Source organism: Theropithecus gelada, chromosome 6 (assembly GCF_003255815.1).
Source record: "Theropithecus gelada isolate Dixy chromosome 6, Tgel_1.0, whole genome shotgun sequence".
In the NCBI taxonomy this organism is placed as follows: domain Eukaryota; kingdom Metazoa; phylum Chordata; class Mammalia; order Primates; family Cercopithecidae; genus Theropithecus; species Theropithecus gelada.
The window spans coordinates 176,457,617-176,482,133 of record NC_037673.1 but is presented as its reverse complement, the minus strand read 5'-3'; the positions used below and the strand labels follow the sequence as shown (position 1 = coordinate 176,482,133).

The 24,517-nt window shown below is 45.9% G+C and overlaps 1 protein-coding gene across 6 annotated transcripts in view; it reads left to right on the top strand.

Moving 5' to 3' along the window:
• Positions 1–24,108, top strand: part of MAPK9 (mitogen-activated protein kinase 9) — a 58,193-nt gene extending 34,085 nt beyond the window's left edge. For 2 of the 6 annotated variants that reach the window (XM_025388264.1, XM_025388266.1), the window contains 7 exons: positions 9,503–9,668; positions 10,732–10,803; positions 15,941–16,123; positions 17,906–18,030; positions 19,026–19,089; positions 20,684–20,755; positions 22,415–24,108. In XM_025388264.1, the coding sequence (XP_025244049.1) occupies positions 9,503–9,668; positions 10,732–10,803; positions 15,941–16,123; positions 17,906–18,030; positions 19,026–19,089; positions 20,684–20,755; positions 22,415–22,557 (825 nt within the window). In that variant the 3' untranslated portion in view covers positions 22,558–24,108. Of the gene's footprint in view, positions 1–9,502; positions 9,669–10,731; positions 10,804–11,144; positions 11,217–15,940; positions 16,124–17,905; positions 18,031–19,025; positions 19,090–20,683; positions 20,756–22,409 lie in introns of all 6 variants that reach the window. The other 4 variants (XM_025388268.1, XM_025388265.1, XM_025388263.1 and 1 more) reach the window with 4 other exon arrangements.
• Positions 24,109–24,517: the final 409 nt, after the last annotated feature.

Genomic DNA, 24,517 nt, shown 5'->3' with positions numbered 1-24,517 from the left:
ACCAGTGTGTGTTACCATGTGTCTTTGGACATTTATGAGAGAAAGGAAGATTTTTTCACATTGTTTACATTTGTATGGCTTCACCCCACGTTTCGCACGTTCATATAGTTTGTGTCCAGAATGAGGTAAGATGTGCCTATTAAGGGGTGAAGGACATATAAAGACTTGTCCACACACACTGCATTCACATGAATTTACATCAGCAGAAATTTTCTTCTTCAGGTTCAGATTTGGAATCTGGCCGAATATTTCTCCACAAGGACTACCTTCTTTACATTCACAGAGTCTTTCTACGATAGGACTTCTTAAGTTTTTTCCAGAATTATTGAAATGACTTTCAATGTTCTGGTCTTCCCGTTTGTTTCCATTTCCTGGCTTCCGGGGTTCTCTGGCATCCTGCTTAGGGATCTCCAAGGTCACAGGGTGACAGAGTCTGAGGCAGAGCCACCTAGGCCTCCTGGGCCCGAATTTTTTTTAAAAAAACAACTAAAGTATTGAGTGAGACTAGAGGCAGAGATAATATAATTTTATCGGAAATAGATGTGCTTAGCATTCCCTAAATTATTACTGTACTAATTTTATTGACAGATTGCCATTATATTTTATGTTCCAACAGCAAGAGGTCGTATTTTTGCTGAACTGAAAACTGAATGTCGGGAAGGCGCTAGTGAGAGACAAGAACAGCGGAGCCTGTTGTTACAGAAATGAGCAGATGGGTTTTAGGTGGTGGAGTGGTAAAATAATGTTTTCAGATCTGCTGTGCCAGGAAAGGTTGGTTCTATCACAGCTAGTGAAGCCCTCCCTTGGGGGCAGAGCCCACCGACCCACAGAGGGCAGGGTTGCCTCATCCCAAGCCTCAGGCTGTGGCCCAAGGCCAGCGTCAGGTATAGCTCTGGTCCTCCCAGGGCTAGCTGACAGCCTCCCATCTGCCATCCAGTGTACTGTGATTTAACATAGAAACCTCGCTGCCATCAGATGGTCAGTTAAAATAATATATTGGTGACTTTGTTTTAAAAATAGTAACACTAGGCTTCTGAATTAAAAATGAAGATCTCCTGATGTACCATCCTATTTCCGTTCCTGAAATGTCCACGGACCTTCATGTAATTTAAGATACTCTTAATATCTCTTAAATAGATTTTATTAAATTCATGCTTTAGAATAATTTCCCAGATTATTAGTCTTACTACATTAGGCCTTATTCATTTTATGAGGGGAAATGATTTGCCTGACTTGTTCCCCCTTGGGCCCCGAGGTGAGCGAGAAGCAATGGCCTCCTGTCACTGGGGCCTCGTGCGAGCTGCAGCCTCGGAGGCCTTTTTTATGGAATAGTCGGTTCCTGAGCCCGAGTCAGATGGGGCCCAGAGAAGTGTTTGGTTTGCCCAGCATGAGGTATAGAAACCTAAGACGCCGTCAGAAAATGACCCCATTGCCCTCCCTCCCTCGTGCTCACCACCCCTACCAGCCTGGCGTCTTGCTGTGTCCTCCCTGTCACCTTGTTCCCTCATGCTTCTCACATCCATGGCCTTGCCAGGCTCTCCCCACATCTGTGTCCATGTGGGAGAGTGAGGCACACTCACTGTGGGGAGGTTCCAAACATTGCACAGGTGTATAAAGCAAAGAGGGAAACCCCCTCTTGCCCCTGCTCCCCGCCCCACCCCTGCCCACATCCCAGGAGGGGAGGAGCCCTAAGTTAACTGTTCTGTGTGGACTGCACCATGCTTTGTCCCATCTACAGTACCAGGCACAAAGATAGACATACTTTTAATTTTGCCAATTAAAATGGTTTAATACAAAACATAAATTTTAAATATTTGAAAGATAAAATTTTGCCCATGATATCCTACCAAAGTATATACTTTATATAATTCAAAAAATGGAAAGCAAGTACCCCAGCCCTGTGTTAGCACCTGGAAATGGCCAGTGAGAGCATGCTGGTGCATGTCCTGCCTCCCTCTGTTAACTGATGTTAATACCAACATATCTGTACTTATGTCCTTTTGAACTTATATGCTAATTTAAAGACAGGATCACCTTGTATATAACTGTAGCAACTTGCTAAACAAGTAGCTTGGTTTTTTTTTTAATCAAGGATCAAATAGTTCTATAAATATTTATGAAAAACAGATTCTTCCACCTCCTCTTTTATTTCTCTCTCCCTAGAAGTAAACTCCTTCAGTTCATTTAGCTGATTATTTTGGTGTCTATTTCCATATTGAAAAAATATGCTTAACTCTTTCTTCATTGATCCTTTCTCAGTTTGGGGCAGAAGATGCTGATTTAGTGGCCGGGCACGGTGGCTCACTCCTGTAATCCCAGCACTTTGGGAGGCTGAGGCGGGTGGATCACAAGGTCAGGAGATCAAGACCATCCTGGCAACACGGTGAAACCCCGTCTCTACTAAAAATACAAAAAATTAGCCGGGCGAGGTGGCGGGCGCCTGTAGTCCCAGCTACTTGGGAGGCTGAGGCAGGAGAATGGCGTAAACCCAGGAGGTGGAGCTTGCAGTGAGCCGAGATTGCGCCACTGCACTCCAGCCTGGGAGACAGAGTGAGACTCTGTCCCAAAAAAAAAAAAAAAAAAAAGATGCTGATTTAGCTTCTTACCAACCCAGCCCTCACCCTTGGCCTTCCTCGCCCTCCTCCCAGGCTGGCGGATGTGATGGTGTTTGGCTAACTGCATCGTCGTGAGCATGGAAATGCTTTGGTACAGCAGACCTTCCCCTTTCCCCTTTTGGTCCCTGGAGTTAACAAACACTTACCTTTTATTTGTTTGAGGTTTTTGTTTGTTTTGGGAGATAGTTTTCTATGTTCTTGTTGGTAATTCAGCCCTAACTCTTCTATCAGGCATCTAAATTTTCTCTCAGCACATGCAGATATTTTGGGTGTTTCATCAGTTTCATCTCTTCAGGAACCTCTCCCGCAGCCTCACCCTGTTCCCCATTGCACTGACTGCCCCTGCACCTGCTTGAAGGGGCTGCTGTTCCCCATTGCACTGACTGCTCCTGCACCTGCTCGAAGGGCTGTCCTGGATCTCCCTTGGCGGTTTTCTGGGGATTTCCTTCCTCTCCCTCCCATGTTGGATTCCTTGCTTGCTGTCCTTGTCTCTCAGATTACTCCCGTGTTTTGGTGGGAGACACCCTCCAAAAGCTTCCTAAAAATGCCACAGAGGAGAGACATTTTTTGAGGCCTCAAATGTCTGAAACTCTTTATTCTGCCCTCTCCCATGGTGAGTAGTGTGGTTGTGTGTAGAATTCTTAGTTACAGATCAGTTGCGCTCAGAATGGCAGATGCAGTCCTGTGGTAGCGAGGCCCCTAGCATCGCCCCAGAGTGCCTTAGTGTCATCTGATGACTAATTTTTTTATTTAATTTTTTTAGACGGAGTCTCGCTCTGTGGCCCAGGCTGGAGTGCAGTGGCGTAATCTCGGCTCACTGCAAGCTCTGTTTCCCGGGTTCCCGCCATTCTCTTGCCTCAGCCTCCCGAGTAGCTGGGACTACAGGCACCGCCACCATGCCCAGCTAATTTTTTGTATTTTTAGTAGAGACGGGGTTTCACCATGTTAGCCAGGATGGTCTCAATCTCCTGACCTCATGATCCACCTGCCTCAGCCTCCCAAAGTGCTGGGATTACAGGCGTGAGCCACCACGCCCGGCCGATGACTAACCTTTTCTAAGTGCTGTGGTTTGGGGTTTTGGTTTGGTTTTATCTCTGGAAACTTTTAAACTCAGTTCTTTATTCCTTGTATTCTGAGATGTTTTGATGTATGCCTTGATATGGACATTTTTTCTTTAGTTTTGCTGGGCACTTGGCCTTCAGTCTGGAAGCACATGTTATAGAGGTCTGAGAAATTTATATAATTTCTTTCAGAATGTCCTCTTAACTCCATTCTGTATTCTTTTTCTCTGAAGCACGAGTTAATTGACACTCATTTGCTCTTAAAAGTTCCTTTTTACAGCATTCTGTTCTTGTTGCATGGATATACTATCATCTCTGAGGATAAGCTTTTGTTAAAGGGTTTTATCACTCCCTTCATTGTGTTTCTCTACCCAGAGTTCCTTTTTTAGTGTGTTAGGTCCCTCCCTGTCACACGCAAGGCTTTCCCCAGATGTCTGGTTGGATCATGTTTAAGATTGAAGCATTAGGCCAAGCATGGTGGCTCATGCCAGTAATCCCAGTGCTTTGGGAGACTGAGATGGGCAGATCGCCTGAGGTCAAGAGTTCAAGATCAGCCTGGCCAACATGGTGAATCCCCGTCTCTACTAAAAATACAAAATTTAGCTGGGCATGGTGGCAGGCGCCTGTAATCCCAGCTACTCGGGAGGCTGAGGCAGGAGAATTTCTTGAACCCCAGAAGCGGAGGTTGCAGTGAGCCAAGATTACAACGTTGCACTCCAGCCTGAGCAACAAGAACGCGACTTCATCTCAAAAAAAAAAAAAAAAAAGATTGAAGTATTAGAAGCCGACTGGAAGTGCTGAGTGAATGGGTGGATTGTTAAAGAATGGGTGTCTCTTGGGCCACAGGCAGCTGCAGGTGTCGCCTTCTATTGGTTTTTTCTCTGGGCACCATTTAATTTCTCTGGAAAAGGCCCTTCCAGTCCCTTGGTGGAGGGATGTAAGCCTGGCTGCTGGGGTACAGGGCTGTGGGGTGGGACTGGGCTTCTCATGTGGCAGAGTGCAGACTCTCCGGGCAGCCCTGTTGCAGGCAGGCCTCGCCGTGCCTTCCCTGTTGGTGCCCACAGGACTGCGTGCTGCACCTGTGGCCCTGCACCTGGAAGCTGGGCATCAGTTTATCTGCATGAAGGGCCAGCAGGAGTGAGAAAGGAGTGGAGCCTCACTTTTGGGATGGAGGTGGGGATCTGGGGTATCTAACTGCTACGTACTTGGACTTTCAATAAAAAGAAAACTCCGAGTGCTGCCCTTGCCTCGTTCCGCCTCCATAGCACCTGTGGTTCACTTGCTGAGCCTTTCCTGGGTGTCGTGGCCATTTGTGGAGGTTGGCATTCCCTTCGCTCTGCCATGGCATTTGGTACGGTCCTGCAGCTTCCTGTCCCTGTAGAGTGGGGGCTTTTCGTGGGCAACATCAGCATGCCACGGGGGGTTACACAGGCGAGGGACCGGCTGGGAGACGGAAGGGGGAGCAGCCGGAGGAGGCAGCGAATACCAGCAAAATGCAGTGTAGTCCTGGCCCCTCAAAGGCCCGGTCCAGACTTCGGTGCAGCTCTGAGGCCTCCAGTGTCACACAGGAACGGGCCTGCCTCAGCACCCCTGCCCAATCGGCCCCTGGCTGACAGCTCTGTGAGAGGTACGCCCTGGCACGGACAGAGGATGGCTGGAGACACTGCACTGGGCCATCTGTCACTCCCACTCCTGTGGTGGGAGACCAAGGAGTGCGTTTCCGTGGCCCCCACAGTCCACCCTGGCCCCCTCAGCTCTACTTCTCCACATAAGTTGGGAGTGGCTTTCCTGTGGCATCCATGGTTCTCTTCCTCAGGGGAACTCTGGAAGACAGAGGTTAGTGGGACACCCTATAGTCCCTGTCACTGTGGTCTCTCTGCTGGCTCTCGCCCTTCCCCTTTCCTGTTATTCACACCCTCAGCTCTCACATCGGCAAGCCCCTGTGGCTTACCTGGCGTGTGTCCCGGATGAGCCGTCTGTGTCTGGTGGTGCTCAGTGGGCCACAGGGTCCCAGCCACCCAGTGGCCGTCTCCCCAGCCCTCAGTGTGTGGCTGGAGCAGAGGCCCTTGGCAGTTGGAGTAACCCCCACACGAATTCCTTGGCCTGCGAGTAAGTCATCACAACGAGGCCAGATGGAAACCTGAAACTGCCCCCAAGATAGCAAATCAAGAACAAGATCACACGTGCAGGGCTCGGGTGGGTGGGAGAGATTCGTGCCACCATGGAAGCCTCAGGGGAGCGGGGACAGTGGTCTCCTGCATCCCCATCTAACTCACTAGTCCAGCCCTTGAAGAAACTGCATGGATTCTGGCGAATGACTCTAGACAGCCACAGGCTTATGGCACTGGCAGTCCTGGCTGCAGCTGCTGTGCGGGTTGAGGTGCGGTTGCTGGAGCAGATTAATAAGGCCTCAGGTGCAGCGTGTTGATCGGGCAAATGCATCCTCCACACTGCTTAGAAGAGAGGCCCAGACAGCACCCACACGCGTGCAGGCTGGACAGCAGTGTTCTCTTACAGCTTTGTTCTAAGGCTTTGCTAACGTTCCCACCCTCCCATAACATGACCAGAAGAGAACTGGCCCAGACTTCACTTCTGACCTGACCCCACAAACTCCGCAAGTGGAGGAGCCATGATAGCGTTTGGGGTCTTTGGGTTTCAGTGTCTACTTAGAGCTGTGTCCATTCATCCTCAAGAGTGCCTGGCTGTTCTCCTTACCCAGTGGACAGCCACAGCTAGCTGTGGGGAGGGACCAGGGAAGGCCAGACAGTGGACGCCTGTCAGGATGTGCTCCTTCCTGGGATACCTCTCAAGAAGTGGGTCTGGGCCGGGCGCGGTGGCTCAAGCCTGTAATCCCAGCACTTTGGGAGGCCGAGACGGGCGGATCACGAGGTCAGGAGATCGAGACCATCCTGGCTAACAGGGTGAAACCCCGTCTCTATTAAGAAATACAAAAAACTAGCCGGGCGAGGTGGCGGGCGCCTGTAGTCCCAGCTACTCGGGAGGCTGAGGCCGGAGAATGGCATGAACCCGGGAGGCGGAGCTTGCAGTGAGCTGAGATCCGGCCACTGCACTCCAGCCTGGGCGACAGAGCGAGACTCCGTCTCAAAAAAAAAAAAAAAAAAAAAAAAAAGAAGTGGGTCTGGATCCCAGAGTCGAGCAGGCAGTGGGGGAGGTCAGCACCTGCCCCACTCGTGCTGCGGGTGTTGGGTTCCAGGCTCTTTGGGGCCCCACTCGTGCTGCGGGTGCTGTGGTGCCGTCACTGCTGCCCACAGGGTAGCGTTGGGTTCCAGGCTCTTTGGGAGCCAAGCCCCGAGCCAGGCATCACTTGGATCTTTACTTGGCATTTGTCATCTTTGTTCTGAGTGATTTTCAAGACTTGAAGGGGCATAACTGTCTTTCCTCTGCTGTCCTTGAAATTGAAGTGAGGTGTTGGGAAGTTGTCTCAGTTTGTATTTCGGGGGTGCCTAGAGAGGGTCCCAGGGTGCGGGGAGAGCTCTAGGAGCCCTGTGACCTCCTTAGCCACCTCCCCATTGGCCACACAGAGCACCCGTGCAAGCTTGGGATTCTGTCACCACAGTCTTCCAGCAGACGGCAGTGAAGTGTGCTTTTCCGGCTACATTAGTATGTGGTGACAGTTTTTTGACAGATGGCAGCGTCTTCAGATGAGCGTGTTTTCTGGCGCACTGGGGTTCGCGGAGCTGGCGGGCAGCCTGTGGAGATGGTTCCACTGCTGCGTCTGTCCTTGTAGAACCAGGCTGTCCTTGTCATCCTTGCTCCTGCGGCTGTGCTGTTAGTTCTGGGTGGGCTGGGCTTCAGGGCCTGCTGGCTGGTGAAGTGTGTGCATTTCACACCTCAGAAGTCAGCCTTCTGGAGAGAAAGTGCCCACGGCACACCCTCCGCGGCCTGAGGGAGCGCCTCTTTCAGCTTCTCCCGCCAGCACCACGGCTGCTTGCTTTCCATCGCTGCCACGTGATAGACTAAAAATGGGCTTTCATGTTGGGTTTTTAAAAAAGATTTTTGTGAGATTGAGCATTATTTTATCTGTTAGTAATTTGTGTTCTGAAATGCCTGTTCTTGCCATGTTCTTTGATTTTAAAAAAGGAAGCGAGAAACAAATTGGTTCATTTGGTCTCAGCTCCATGACCAGGTCCTCACAGCGGACAGTCCCTGGTTGAATGTAGGCTGCTTCTCCCCAGCTTTCCTTCGTGTGGGAGGCGGCCTGGCTTCTTCCTCTCAGGCCTTCGGGGTGTCCGCACAGTGCCCTGAGGTGGAATGGAGGCCCGGGGGCCAGGTAGAGATTGTGACTGCATTTTTAAACATTATATATTGATCATTTAAATTTTACAGAATCTAGGAAGCCTAGAAATAGACCATTTAGCAGCATTGGAATGTGATTGTAACTGTTGTGAATGTTGAAATGGCTTCCTGCTTGCCCTGATAACAGCTCCACAGCCTTCACGGAGGCACACCTGCAACCTGCTTGTGGCCCATCAGTTGAGATGTCTTAAAGTCAGGTGTTAGGCAGTGTTACGGAACCTGCAACTCCCCAGGTAAAGGATCCTCACGCCTTACTCTGCGTCAGTGGCTTGGCAGTTTAACATTGCAGGTACACTGCTCTTGTGAAAAGAATGGATATGGGTTGTTTACAAGTCACAGTTTCTAGATTGAGTTTGCAGGCTGAAGTCCCCAGGCAAAAGTCAAATTCCTCAGGCCTGAGGAAGGGGCTGGGGTGGAGGATCAGCACGAAGAAAGTCCCTTAGTTATGAGGGAAACGGTTGCAGAGGTTGTGTTAAGGCTTTGCAAGTCGGGTGGAATGTGATGCACGTCTTCATTCAGCAGGCACTTCCCAAGTGTCTGCTTGCGCCAGGCCTGCCTCTGAGTGCTGAGAGCACAGCCAGTGCCCTGCTCACACAGAGTCAGCCCTGGGGAGGGGAAGAGAGGTGGCAACTGGAACATGAGCAGGTGAGTTTTTGTGCCACGTACAGATGGAGATGGCAGCACCGGTGCTGGTGGGTCCTTGTGGCAGAGGTGAGAAGCCTGGAGGTGGATGATCATGGAATTGCTCTTCCAAGGAGAGAAAGAGCCATGGGAAGATTCCAGGTTGGGAGGATTCTGGACCTGTGCTGTCCAGTATGGCAGCCACTAACCACAAGAGGCTGTGGAGCACCCAGGATGTGGCCATGCCACATTTGTGAAATACATACTGGACTTCAGAGGCTCACTACCAAAAAGAGAATGTAAAATATCTCAGTATTTTTCTTATGTTGATTACATTTTGAAATGATAATATTATGGATATATTGGGTTAAATAAAATACACTGTATTAGGATTTCACCTATTTCTGTTCATGCTGTTGAACATGGCTACTAGAAAATGTACATTATACACATCGTTCGCATTCTGTGACATTGTCTGTGGAACAGCACTGCCCTGGACTGATAGTGAGCGTGAGGACCTTCGCAGAAGAGAGTCAGAGTGTTGGGGAGCTCAAGTCCAGGTGTGGAGGGCGGGAGGGGGCGTGTGTGCTGGACATGCAGATGCATGGATGGAGGGTAGATAGGACAGCCTGAGGGCCTGCGAGACCACAGAACGGGCAAAGGAGGGCCATGAAGGTTTCCACTGAGGGCGAGGGGCACCATCTGACCGCTTTAGGCTGATTTGTTTTAGTTTCAATTTGAGAGTAAGATTTTCCAAAATTGTTCCCAAATCTCAGAGTTCAGTTCACTCCCTGCACTCTCACACTGGCTTCACAGCCCTCATGGATGCGAAGTCGTTTATTTAGTGTGCTTCGTTCATTCGACTAATTTAACCCGTTGCTTTCCTAGGATTTGAAGCCTAGCAACATCGTTGTGAAATCAGACTGCACCCTGAAGATCCTTGACTTTGGCCTGGCCCGGACGGCCTGCACCAACTTCATGATGACCCCTTACGTGGTGACCCGGTACTACCGGGCACCCGAAGTCATCCTGGGTATGGGCTACAAAGAGAACGGTGAGTATAGCCAGGGCTGGAGGAGGCTGGGATGTTTAGAAACTGCTGTAGTGGTGGTCTCGAGTTTTCTCTTTCCTTTGAACTATATGATGTATACTGTGGGGACTGTTAACGCATAGAATATAGCATGATCCAGAGATAAGAAATAACTAATTGTGTTTTTCCATTGGTTAAAATCATTCTCTCTTAAACATTCACTTTTAAAATTAGTATTTTTGAACTTTTTAATCAGTTTAACCTACCTGCAGCCAAGTGTGCAGATCCTGAGTGTGCAGCTCAGCTGACGTGAGCACACCCACAGCACCTGCAGCTCTGGCCTCCCCTTGGCCCCTCCCCCTTGCAGCACACGGGGCTGGCCAGTCTCCTGATCGCCAGTGCCCTGGATCAGCTTTATTTGTTGGTCTGCATATTGGTGTTTTGAATTTGATATAAATGGAATAATACATGTTCTCATGTAAAATTGGTGTTTTTTACATCAAAACTTAGCTTATTCTAGCAATATCAGAGCTCTTTGAAACTTGGCTTTTAGCAAATTTGTTGAAAATAACGAAATCTCGCTTACTTGTTTTTAAAAAGACTGAAAGTTTGCCCAGGTCATCTGAAATGAGTTTTGCTGCAGGTTCATCTTGCTGCGTTGTAGCTTGTGTTCTCGCCCTGAGAGGCACAGCTCTATGTGCTTCCTGTGGAGGAGAGAAAACTTGATCCCCTGTTCACTTGTCCCCTCTGCCCACCAGCAGGGCATTAAGAGGGCTCTGCTGTCTGTCTGAGGCCTGGGCCCCACAGATGAGGGTGGGCACTGTGGAAGTCTGGGCTCCTCTGGCAGGGCCTCACCTGCAGTCCTACAAGCCGGCCAACCTGCGCCAACAGTCAGTTCCCCCACGGAGTGCTGCTGCCTTTCTGACGGGCAGTCTAGAAAGTGATTGCTCAGGAGGTGTGGTGTCAACAATGCACAAAGGCTCTCGCTGGCAAGCTAGTGACGTTTACTGGGTTTGTCTCTGGGAGGGGGTTTGGAGAAAAGGGATGTGGGACTCTAGCTGGTTTTTAATCCCCTGGTGTTTGGTAGTGGACATCTGGTCTGTCGGGTGCATCATGGCAGAAATGGTCCTCCATAAAGTCCTGTTCCCAGGAAGAGACTGTATCCTTCACGGGGGACCTGGCACTTGGCCATGGAGGCTGGGGGTGGGCATGTGACCCTGAAAAGCTTTGTGTTCACAGGCACTTCTTGTTTCTGGTTTTTTGTTTGTTTGTTTGTTTTAAGCTATAAAGTATTGGACTCTTTGGCACTAAAACCCCAGATTGCTACAAACTGAAGGCTAAACTAGAGGTCAGCAATCATTCATATTGTGTAAAATTTCACCCTTAGCTAGCAATTTATTTTTCCATATTTGTGTGTTTAGTGCACTGTTAGAATTCCTTTTCCTCACCTTTGTTTTGTTCATGACACTTCATAATTTTATCATTTCATTTTATTTTCAGTTGATATCTGGTCAGTGGGTTGCATCATGGGAGAGCTGGTGAAAGGTTGTGTGATATTCCAAGGCACTGACCGTATCCTTCCCCGCGACCTTGGCCCCGCCATGCTTTCCATAATGCCTCAGGCAGCATGACCACCTGCTTACACGGGCGCTCACGAGGACAATGTCGTAACCACGCCAGACTGTGTTCTAAGGGGGGCTTGACTATATTTGTTAATTAGCGTCACAAACCAAGTGGTTCAATTTTATTCTTTATTTTTAACTTGACTACCTGTGATGATTTTGAGAGTTAGAGTTAAGTTAAATCAATTATATTAGCTTAATTTTACCAAAAATAGCTGGACATATAGAAGAAATTATTTACTCTTTGATAAGTATATTCTGATATTTAAATGAAAATACTGTATTATTTAGTTTATCCCATTAATTTAACTAGGAAAGATGCTATCTAAATTTAATAGACTCATGTACTTGTGTGCTTTAATTAAGTACTATTTTGTTAGTTACTGGTATGCATTGAAATATTTTCCCCCAAAGTAAGAACTGAAGCACATTATAAAAGACCTAAGTGAAAGAGATTAAAATGAAAATTTTGTGAGGAACAATATGTTAAACTTTCTTGTTTGTTACTGTGCTGACATTTTGTAGAATTTAAAAAAAAATCTGTTGGGTTATTTTGTGACACACTGGGGAAGTCAAAATACATGTAAAATGAAAGAGATAAACTCATACTGTAGTCAGCAAGTCGTGTTAGATATACAGCAGAAAGGAGGATAACTAATTGTTACGATAGCCTTCTTTCCTCATTTGCCATTCTTCCATCCTTAGTATTTTTTACCCTAACATGGTTCTTCACATCTTCCCTTTTTCATTTGTGTTTTAACCACTTAGTTTTTCATTAGTCTTTGACTTTGTTTTTGTTACGAAAGTTGAAATTGGTCTCCATCCTTGGGCAGATTGATGGCTGCTTTTAAGGAAAGCGAGCTCTGTGGTCAGTGTTTTGTGTGTATCTTAGGAAGATAATTTCAGATTTTAATAAGTTCATCAGAGTGGTCTCCTTATCACATAAATTCTTCACAATGCAAACTTGAAAATATTTTTATTCCTCTCATTTTATTTACCTTTCTTTACATTTTCTGTATCATAGATTATATGTCAAGTTAAATATTTTATTTGTTCTAGTAAATTTTCTAGCAGTTTCTATAGCCTTACCTCAGATTCACTTGTTTCAACCTATAAATAAGGAAGTCTTTATTTTGCAAGTGAACTTAATTAAAAAGGGAAAGTTGAGGAATTAAGAGACTAATAATTTAGAAATACATACTTAATGTTCAGTTTGTCTCAATTCTTATTCATTTTGTGCCATTCCTTGTTTTATTAAGAAATGTTTTCTTCAAAAAGTACAAAAATGAAAAATGTGAGTACTTTTTGGTGCATTTTAGTAAATAACTTAAAATTCCTGCTTTACATATTAATATTAATGTCAGTAATTAATGGTGTTATCTATAAGGTTACCTTGTTATTCCCAAAAGTCACACACAATTTAACATCATTTTTCTAAAGAAAATTTTGCCAGCTCTTTCAAGTATTAGATTGAAATTTGGGAGATAGAAAAAAGTTGCAGAAATCAGACTGAGGGTCTCAGAGATTTGCTTTAATGTGTGACCTGGGGTAGAAAAGGAACTCCTGTCCCTGTGGTGGCCTATGAGAAAGAGAAAGCTTTCGCCAGGCTACCTCGGGCTCCAGCTCAGACTCCTCCCCTCGGCAGCCAAGCATTCTTGAGAAATTTAGGACCTCTCTGAGCCTTGGTTTCCCCTTCTGTAAAATAGGAGACCTGCAGTCTGCCTGCAGCTTCACGAGAATTAGACAACAGGGTCCACTGAGCTTGCTGGAATTACTGTTCCCCTTCCCCCAGCCCTCCCATCTGTCCCCTGTCCCATCTGTGGGATGCTGGGGTGGAGGCCTCTCGGGGAATCTGTGGGGCTTCTCCCACAACTGGTTTAATTTCTAGTCCTTTATCATTAATCCAGCAGATATTTCTCTCACCTGCCCATTTCTGGGTGCCTAGTCTGACTTAGATGCAAAGAGGCTCCTCCCAGCTGCTAAATTGAGGCTGGATCGTCAAGGGCAGGGCAGAGCAGGAGACCAGAGCAGAGGCTGCCATCATCCAGAGGAGAGGCAGAGGCCCCCAGCAGGCTGGGAGGGTGCGGCCGGGGAGATGGAGGCGGAGGCCCCCCGCAGGCTGAGAGGGTACGGCCGGGGAGATGGGCTTGTACTCTGCTTTGAAGTTGGACCCTTCAAGGAGCCTTGCTAGGGTTTGGAGATGTCTGTTAGACAGTGGAATTCAGGGGCAAGGTCTGGGATAGAGAGATCAAAGTGGGTGTCATCCATCTGTTGGTAGCCTTGAAGCCTAGGACTGGTAGCAAGCGCTTGCAGGGGAGGAAGAGACCAGGACCCAGGACTTAGCCCCCTTGAGGTGGAGGGACAAAGGGAATAGGGAAGGAAATGGAGAAGGCACTCCAGCGACCCCTCCTCCTACAGCGCGGTGACAGAGGGAGGGTCATTCACATGAGATGAGGACAGAGGACTGGCCACTGGGCCTCGTGATGGCTGCTGGCAGCCATGATGGGCACAGCATTTATGGAGTGGAGGGAAGAAAGCCTGATGGGAGTATGTTTGAGAGAAAACGAGAGGCTGGGAATTAGAGACACAAGTATAGGCAGCTCTTTTTTTTTTTTTTGAGACAGAGTCTCACTCCGTTGTCCAAGCTGGAGGGCAGTGGTGTGATCTCGGCTCACTGCAGCCTCCACCACCCAGGTTCAAGCAATTCTCTGCCTCAGCCTCCCGAGTAGCTGGGATTACAGGTGCCCACCACTACGCCCAGCTAATTTTTGTATTTTTAGTAGGGCTGGGGTTTCACCATCTTGGCCCGGCTGGTCTTGAACTCCTGACCTTGTGATCCACCTGTCTTGGCTTCCCCAAGTGCTGGGATTACAGGTGTGACCTACCACGCCCGACCGACAGCTCTTTATGGAAGTTTTGCTACAAATAGGATTAAGATAGAGCAATAGGTAGTGGGGGCCAAAAGCAGGCAGCTACTATGTTAACACAGGAGAAAATACTGTCAGTTACCAACGTGATGGAATGTACTGGTAGAGTGTAAAACGTTGATGATGTTGGAGAAGAGTTGAGGGAGCTCTTCCTTGGGTAAGCACAAGGGTTAGTCTAGAGCTGGGCAGGCTAGGTGTAGCCGGGAGCCCAGTTGGTTGCTGTGTGGCAAATGGCACACAGATGCTGGGTGGGTGCATCCTGGGGAGTCTGTGGGAGTGAGCATGCAGAAGAGGTATCAAAAGTATAAGGTGGGCCAGGCGCGGTGGCTAACACCTATATAATCCCAGCACTTTGGGAGGCCGAGGCAGGCAGATCACTTGAGGCCAGGAGTTCAAGACCAGCCTGGCCAACATGGCAAAACCCCATCTCTGCTAAAAATACAAAAATTAGCCGGTCGTGATGGCAGGTGCCTGTAGTCCCAGCTACTTGGGAGGCTGAGGCAGGAGAATCACTGGAGCCCGGGAGGTGGAGCTTGCAGTGAGCCGAGATCGTGCTACTGCACTCCAGCCTGGGCGACAGAACGAGACTATATATATATATATATATATATATGTGTGTGTGTGTGTGTGTGTGTGTATGTGTGTGTGTGTATATATATGGCAGAAGGAAAAGGTGTGAGACAGTTTTCACATTTTGGCTAAATAGGTAAATAAAATGTGGACATAATTCTGATTTGACAACATGTACAAAACAGGAGTAAGAAGGAGAATTTGCTAGTGAATTGAATGCCAGAAACCCATTTCCTGAGCAGGTCTTTGGAAGTATAACGTTTTGGAAGAACTGAGTTCATGTACCAGTTCCCTAGGTTATTTCATGGTCATGTAAGGTCATTTTTCTAAGACATGCCTCAGGGAGCACTTTTTGAAGCTGCTGTTGATGCTGTTTTTTTCTCGCTTGCATTCTCTTGTATAGTTGAGTACGGTTCCAGTATCACTTTCCCACATGTAATCCTAATTATCCCAAGCCTAACAAGCACCCTGGGGAACAGGCAAAGCTGGTAATGTCTGCATTGAGCAAAGAAGGAAATGGGCCCCTAAGGAAGCTTGACTTTCCTGACACACTGTGAGTGTTGAATGCAGCGTTGTCTGAAACCCAGGTCATGCACTTTGAAAGGAAATAAAATGCATTACCTCGGTATTGCAGTGATGGTTGGGAAGAGTCAATTCCAAGTAAAGCAGAGTATCGTTTGAAAGCTGTCAGTGGGCTCAGTCTAAGCCCAGTTGGTTGGTTCCCCGGCTGTAAACTGAGGAGATCAGACAGGTCTCTCACAGGTCCCTCGAGATCCTCTGTTCTTCAGAGAGCTGTGAATGAATCTAAGGTAGCATTAGTATGAAAACTGATTTCAATTTGCTGATGTAATGTTTATCTAGTTTCATGTTTAATCATTTTTGCCATAGGTATTCTTAGTTACAAGATCAACTTTATTTTGAACTAGAGTGGGAAGGTGTGTAGACTTCGTTGTGTTGATTTAATAAGCTGTGTCATAGTTTATGAAGATGCAGAGTGGAAGAGTTTTAAAAAATAGTGTAACTTGGAAACCCAAACCTTATTTGAATATTATTTGGAAATTCTGCTGCTGATCCGGTGGGGTGGCCTAGCCGATAGGTGTAAAGATGAGTCAAATGCTGCTGCATGTGCTGTGAATACGAGGCACTCCAGTTGTATTTTCCTCAAGAGACTCCTTAGATATTGATCAGTGGAATAAAGTTATTGAGCAGCTTGGAACACCATCAGCAGAGTTCATGAAGAAACTGCAGCCGACTGTGAGGAATTATGTAGAAAACAGACCAAAGTATCCTGGAATCAAATTCGAAGAACTCTTTCCAGACTGGATATTCCCATCAGAGTCTGAGCGAGACAAAATAAAAAGTAAGATACCCTTTTTTTCTTAGACTTGTGTTTTGTAATTCAGGTGGCGCTTTCAGTCTTTCATGTTTGTATTCTAAAAACCTGTGAGTTTTGGGAGAGAAAGTCATTTTAGGCCAGAAGTCTGAGGTATGAAGGCACTGAGGAGAGAAAGCTTAAAGGTCTAGAAGCTTTATCCTCCATAAGATGGCTTAATTGAAGCCTTTGGCCAAAATAAAAATCATCAAATCAGCCTGAAAGAATCTTGTTACAGTTACAGCAACTGAAATTCACAAAGTTTTCAGGTGAAAAGAACCCTTGAATGCAGATTCTAGAGTCGGAGCCATGTGACAGTCACTCGATGGAAAAGGCCCTCCCCACCTTCTCCTGCACCCTTTACTACAGTGTGGTTGCTTCAGGAGAAAGAAGAGATTTGATTCTGTCCACATTAAGATTAAGGTAAACTGGGCCGGGCGCCGTGGCTCACGCCTGTAATCCCAGCACTTTGGGAGGCCGAGGCGGGCGGATCACGAGGTCAGGAGATCGAGACCATCCTGGCGAACACGGTGAAACCCCGTCTCTACTAAAAAGACAAAAAATTAGCCGGGCGTGGTGGCAGGCGCCTGTAATCCCAGCTACTCGGGAGACTGAGGCAGGAGAATGGCCTGAACCCGGGAGGCGGAGCTTGCAGTGAGCCGAGATTGTGCCACTGCACTCCAGCCTGGGCAACAGAGCGAGACTCCGTCTCAAAAAAAAAAAAAAAAAAATTAAGGTAAACTGTGCCTTAATCAGAAAACCCTCAGTCATTCCTGTGCTTACTCAGGTTGTGAACTTCAATTGCCAAAACCTAAGTGATCCTTATATTTAACTAAGTTATTGAACTTGTTTTTGTTTTTTTTTTTCTAAATACCAATCTGTAGATTTAAAAAAAAAAACAAAAACAAAAACAAAAACTGTAAGTTGCCAGCACTGTATACAGCTAGGCCAGCCAGAAGCATCTGTGAGTGTTTCATCCTGTGGGAATGTGAGATTGTTGCATGGTTTAAAAAGTCTGTTCTAATTTCATTTTGATGTGACTTAAAGAAAAATACTCCCCTGTGCCTCATGCCCACACCCTGGGCAGTGCCACCCGCAGCTCGGCAATTGCCACCTTCCTTGCTGTGGTTTCCCAGCCTTGGGCCCTGCCCAGACATTGGTCTGAGGCTGCCTGGTGCTCTTCCCCACCACCCTGGGGGCCCAGGTTTCTCTTCCCCTCGCAGATCCAGAGGCGTAAAACCACATTTGGAAACCTGGTTTGTCATGAAAGTGGCCATCTGACTTTTTCTTAAAAATGTTTGGGTTATGGCCAGGCGCAGTGGCTCATGCCTGTAATCCCAGCACTTTGGGAGGCCGAGGCAGGCAGATCATGAGGTCAAGAGATCGAGACCATCCTGGCTAACATAGTGAAACCCCATCTCTACTAAAAAAATACAAAAAATTAGCCGGGCGGGGTGGCGGGCGCCTGTAGTCCCAGCTACTCAGGAGGCTGAGGCAGGAGAATGGTGTGAACCCAGGAGGCGGAGCTTGCAGTGAGCCGAGATTGCGCCACTGCACTCCAGCCTGGGCGACAGAGTGAGACTCTGTCTCAAAAAAAAAAAAAAAAAAAAAAAGTTTGTGTTATATTCATCTTGAACCTATCAAACGTTTCTCAAAATTAATACATCTCTGTTCTGTCTGTGCTGTCGTATTTAGTTCTTTATTGTATGATTCTCTTTGTTTCATATTAACAGCATTAGTGTATTAATCTAATCTTTGTTGTCACCCTAGCCAGTCAAGCCAGAGATCTGTTATCGAAAATGCTAGTGATTGATCCTGACAAGCGGATCTCTGTAGACGAAGCTCTGCGTCACCCGTACATCACTGTCTGGTATGACCCGGCCGAAGCAGAGGCAGTGAGTATCTGTTTTGAAAAGACTTGTATGTGGAGGCCGGGCTTGTATTTCCTTGGATCTTGTCTGCTCGTCCAGAGCGGCTACATATGGGTAGCAAGTTCTCCATCTGGGGCTCCCAGTTACAAAAAGGCCAAGTGCTGTCTGAGGCCTGGGCCGCTTTGCTCGGAGGACCTCAGGAATGAACTTACGCTTTGGTGATACCAGTCTTCATTTTGCAAAGGCTGCTGTGAGCTCATAGTTTATTAAGCATCTGTTCTGTGCCATTGGCTTTGGTTACATCCTGTTGTTTAGGCCACTCAACCAGAGAGGCTGAGCAGCTTGCTGAAAAATCACACGTCTGTGTATCCTTCCCTAAAGGCCTTGTGCCTCCTGGCTCCCCCGCTGGAGGAGCTCCACTCTGAGTTCGGTGCTCACGTGCGTGTTTCTGTGTCAGTGCTGGTGTGAGTGAGCTTTAGCTGTGAGGGAGATCACTGCGTAGTGGCGGGCTTCCTTCGTGCCATGAGTGACACACATGTTTATGGCATGGCCTGTGGTTTTGCCATCAGTTTAAACGTTGTTTTATATAAAAAGAATCCAATTTATAAGCAGACTTTTGTAACAGTCCATTTATGAGTTGGACTTTGGGTTTGGGAGTTCTCACATGAAGAACATGTAAAATTTGTTCTAAGAAACAGCAGTACCTTCCGTAGCTGCCTGCACAATGCCTTGTCCATGATGGGTCTCGGGAAACAGCCTGTGATGGGCAGATGTCTGTGTTTTGAGGTCAGGTGATTATTAAGAGGAACATAGTAACTCTTTTTTGGTTAACTTTTTCATAATTATTTTGATCAAAGCTGATCCAATATCGCATGACAAATCTTTATTAAACCATGTGTTGAATTAAACTAAATCCATATCATAAATAGACTAGAAGTCTTCCAAGTGATTTTACCTTTTTTAGTGCCTCATTTTTTTTGAGGCATTCCTATTGACTTTACATATGATTTAATTTTTAGCCACCACCTCAGATTTATGATGCCCAGTTGGAAGAAAGAGAACATGCAATTGAAGAATGGAAAGGTAAAGATGGAGCTTATTTTGAGCCTTCCTTAGGACATTTCTTCCAGTCCTGTAAAGCAGAGGCTTTTCATTTTGTGACATTTCCCTTCAGGAAGGGGCAAGAAATGCTGCGACCCACTTAGCCTCTTTCTCCCCAGTTTCCAGTAGAAAAAGGACTTGAAGAGAACAGAGTTAGAGAGGAACATGTATCAGTTTCTTATCATTTGCTTCAAGAGGGAAAAATAGTATTTTTTTCATGGCTTTTCACATATGGGTTTGTAAACTGAGCTTAGTAATTGTATCACACTTACATTGATAACATGTTGCAAATTGTCAGTGACACCAGTTCACAGGCTGCATGTTACCTATAGAATTCCCAGTGTGTGCAGAAATGGGGAGCCAGGGCTGGGGTCGTGTGAACTTCTGCCTGCTTTTTTTAAGCCGTGTAGTTGTACATATGTTTTAAAATCTAGTTTGGGGGAAACTGCAGATTGAAAATATGCAAATAGGTATTATTACCACTGTAAGATTAACCGGACCACCCACAACAAACTGCACCTATAATGAAGAGGTCGGCCTGACAATTCTTCGTTAAGAAGCGGCATCAGTAGTAACTGAGAACCACAGTCAGAGTGAGTCAGCACTGAGGGTGGGTCCTGCCCCAGGGCCCTCCTGGAGTGCCGGTTGCCTGTGTGAGCCTGTGCTCAGCAGTGCATGCTCACAGCACACTCACTGGCCTCCGTAAATGGTTGCAACGCGCTGATGCTGGTTTATGAATACTGAAATTTTAGGAAGCCCTAATCACTTACTTAGTAGGTGATTAGTTTTTCTTACAAATGAAAGTTGAAGAAAACTGAAGTTGAAACAAGGAAAAGACTTCGGCATGTGGATTCATTTCTGGCCAGTGTCGGGGGTTCCTAGCCCACATGTGGGTGCCGGTTACCTTTGGAAAACCCCAAGTAACTACGTAGAGAAACATATTGAAATGGGTGTGAGAGTATCCAATCCCTTACAGTGTTCTGTGGGAGCCAGTCCACTTCATACAGCCCCTTGTGGATCCAGAACCACCCCACGTTTTGCTCCCTTACTAGCTGCATGGAAAAGATGGGATGTAGTCCAGGCGCAGTGGCTCACACCCGTGATCCCAGCACTGTGGGAGGCCAAGGCGGGCAGACGGCTTGAGGCCAGGAATTTAAGACAAGCCTAGCCAACGTAGCAAAACCCCATCTCTACAAAAACTATAAAAATTAGCCAGGCATGGTGGTGAACACCTGTAATCCCAGCCACTTGGCTGGCTGAGGCATCCAGGAGGTAGAGGTTGCAGTGAGCCAAGACTGTGCCACTGCACTCCAGCCTGGATGACAGCATGAAACTGTCTCAAAAAAAAAAAAAAAACCAAAGACAGAAAGAAAGAAAAGAAAAGATATAATGTATCAAAACATGAATATTTTGGTCCACGTAGACTTTATTACTGAATTGACTCTTATCTTACAATTAAAAATAACACATCGCAGTGCCTTTGGAGTGGTTCCAGTTGATTTGGAAGCAGAGTTTAGAGATACAATGAAACTGTTTAGAAACTGATTAGGCATTTTAACTTGTATTTTTATTAAAGAGCTAATTTACAAAGAAGTCATGGATTGGGAAGAAAGAAGCAAGAATGGTGTTGTAAAAGATCAGCCTTCAGGTTAGTGATTGTTTTAATTGATTGTATGATATTTTTCTTACCTTATTCAGCTTTTCTTTTTTGAGACAGTCTCACTCTGTCACCCAGGCTGGAGTACAGTGGAATGATCTCTGCTCACTGCAACCTCCGCCTCCCGGGTTCAAGTGATTCTCCTGCCTCAGCCTCCCAAGTAGCTGGGATTACAGGCACGTGCCACCACGCCCGGCTAATTTTTGTATTTTTAGTAGAAACGGGGTTTCACTGTATTGGCCAAGCTGGTCTTGATCTCCTGACCTCGTGATCCGCCCGCTTCAGCCTCCCAAAGTGGTGGGATTACAGGCGTGAGCCACTGCACCTGGCCTCTTTCCCTATTCATCTTTTATAAATGGCAGCAGCATGTGAAACGCCAGCCTGGCTAGCATCAGATTTAAAAACCACTGTATGAATAGCCACCCTTTTTGGCTTGTCATAGTGAAGGGGGTGGTGGATGGCATTTAACTGATGTGCCAGGCACTGAACTTCCTTATAAACATTTCTCTTTCATCTTTGCAATGATTGCTGTCACGTCCATTTACAGATGAAATGGAATTTAAAGCCTTTTCAACGTTGATAACCCTTTGTACTGGTCCCACCCAAAATGCCAATCTAAGTAAAATAGAATTTGGTTTTCTCTTGAGAAAATTGTTCATATCATTCTCCCATTTTTCTACTTGATCTGCCGATCTTGATAGTGGTGGAAGCCTGCTGACCGGGTGGTTATACGATTATGAGAGACTCTGATATTAGTGGTATTCACTTACGTCTGCAGGATTCTTCCCGTTTACTAAATGAAACGCTCAAGTTATATTTATTGTCTCTCTCCCACTCCCACTGGAAAGCACACACGCGTGGGGATGTGCAGAGAGCACAGCTTACTTTTTATTCTTGAATTTTATATTCAACATGACGTATGTGTCAAGCATCTAGAGATTATATAACTTCAGCAAGAACTTAAGTGCTTGTTAACTAAGCACAAATTTATGACTGCAGACGTCGATCTCAGAGAGTCTGCATGTTGTATTTTTATTCACACCAGACTAAAATATAGATAGTAGGAAGTAGAATAGTTTCATTTGCTTTAAAAGATTAAAATGTCAGTTTTCTGGAGGTATAAAACAATAAAAAATACGAGGCCACTAATTTTTTTCCGTTTTCTAGTATATAGTCTTTATTGCAAAAGATTTATTTGAATGTTGATGCTTTCTTTTCTGTAGATTTAGTGTTTATGTTATAAATTGTTATAATTCAAGTGTCTGGTGACACTTGAATTCGATTCAGGCTTAAGCTTTTGTGATACTGCATTTTCAGATAAATATAGCTGTTTCCTTTTGATGTCTGCTTGAAAGCAGCGGTTATTTTTTAAGTAGCTAACATGATTATACATGGCCACATATATGTTTAGCCACTGAGAAGAAAAGAAGAATCTTGCAAGGAAAGACATAGGAATATGGGACTCTGGGCCCAAAGAAAGACTCAAGGAAAAGTTCAGAAAATCCAGCTGACTAACTTCTTGTTTATGCTCATAGTTAGGATTGGGAAACTGCAAAAAGACAGAGCCGAGAAGTGGCCTGAAGTCTCGTTGCCTGGATTTGCAGCAATGTCGTGCCTCAGATTTTATTATATTTGGTTTTCTTAGCACAGATGCAGCAGTAAGTAGCAACGCCACTCCTTCTCAGTCTTCATCTATCAATGACATTTCATCCATGTCCACTGAGCAGACACTGGCCTCAGACACAGACAGCAGTCTTGATGCCTCGACGGGACCCCTTGAAGGTTGTCGATGATAAGTTAGAAATAGCAAACCTGTCATCATTGAAGGAACTCTCACCTCCATGGGCCTGAAATGCTTGGGAGTTGATGGAACCAAATAGAAAACTCCATGTTCTGCATGTACGAAACACAATGCCTTGCCCCTACTCAGATCTAATAGGATTGCCTGCTTAGATGATAAAATGAGGCAGAATATGTCTGAAGAAAAAAAGTGCAAGCCACACTTGTAGAGATTTTGTTCAGGATCATTTCAGGTGAGCAGTTAGAGTAGGTGAGGTTGTTTCAAGCTAATAGTGACAGTTTCTCATCATCCGTAACCGTTGAGAGGCGTGTGCATGTGACCACAGATGCTTGCTTGGACTTGCCCACCTAGCACGTTGGAAGTCAGTATTTAAATGCCAAATAATCTCCCAGGTAGTGCTGCTTCTGAAGTTATCTCTTAATCCTCTTAAGTAATTTGGTGTCTGTCCAGAAAAGGTTGATTTATGTGTATTAATTGGCCGTCATGATGTTATCATATCTTATTCCCTTTTGTGCTATGATTTATTCTATCTTTTGTATTTCAGAAGACATAGTAATTAAATCTATTTAATAAATAAAAATATATAGCTTTTCTTAAATTTGTGATGTTTGGGGCTGAGAATTATCACGGCTAAAACCAGGACACTCATGTGGACATCTTGTTTTCTTTAAACTGTCTTGTCTGGGATGATTGTACATTCAGCTTTACTGCACGATAAAATTTTAAGTTTTGCTTAGTGCTGCTTGAAATCCTAGCTACCTTATCTCTTTCTTCTTAGTCTTCTAGACTTACTATGAATTTAAAATTCTACCTAGAACTTCACCTTCTTTGTTAGGTATGTAACACTCCCTCTTAATAAGATGATGGCAGATAGATTCCTGCATCCATGGCCTAACGCTGGAGTAGAATCTTACAGAATGGTCCCGAGAGACCACTGCAGTCATTTCCTAAGTGCTTCCTTTGCCAGAGACTGACCTGGGTCCTTTACTTACCTTCCCTCATTCACTTTCCCTCTGCCAATACCGTGTTCTTGATTTTCTTTCTTTACTGGAAGAAAGTGGATAAATTCCTCTTTGGTCTGTTTTCAGAGGCCAGGCTGATTCAGATGCCTGTTTTTTGCTATTGCTTTCCATTGTTTGGGGGCATTCCTTTTCACAAGGGAAACCTGTGAATGTTCTGGGAAACTCTTCAGAGGATATGAAGGAAATACTTAAAGAGTAATGATTAACCATTGAATATTTTCTGATTTAAAACTGCTCACCTGAAATTGATACTTTGAGACTTTCCGATAAGTAAATGATTCAGAACTCATTCAGATACCGAGTGTGTTAAGTGTCACTGCAGAAACGGAGCTATGACGATCACATTTTGCTGCCTGTGCCCGTGTTTTTCCCTTGAGCTTGTTTTGTTGCTGATTCATATCTTGTGTTCAATTATTTTGGAAGCTTTTCGGTCAACATTCTCTAGACTGTGTTCTGAGGAGGAACTGTGATGAGAAAGTGGGTTCTAGATATGATCTAAAGTGCATGGCTCTCTCCGCACCCGTTATGTCCTGTCGGTTGGTCGAATCACTGGAAACTGGAACCCTTGATTAGCAAAACTAATATTGAAATAAGAAATAGTTCTTTTATATTGTCATTTAGACACTTTCAAATACAAAATGGTAATAATAACTTGGATTGAGGCAGAAACACCTATTGTATGGCTGTCTATCTATCTTCTCTGTAATACATATTCTTTTAAAAGACTTCACTAAATCTATCTTTAAAAGGAAAAACAAAAGGGAGAGGTTGAAAATGCACGAGTTGCCCTGCACTGTGTGATGCTCCCTCCTCGGGAGACGTGGACAGGGACGAGGCGCCCGCAGGTGCCCTTCTGCTCGCTCGCTCCGCTGTGCACTCTGCGAGCCACTTGCCACAGATGGAGCCCGGACGGCGCGGAGGGTTTCCTGG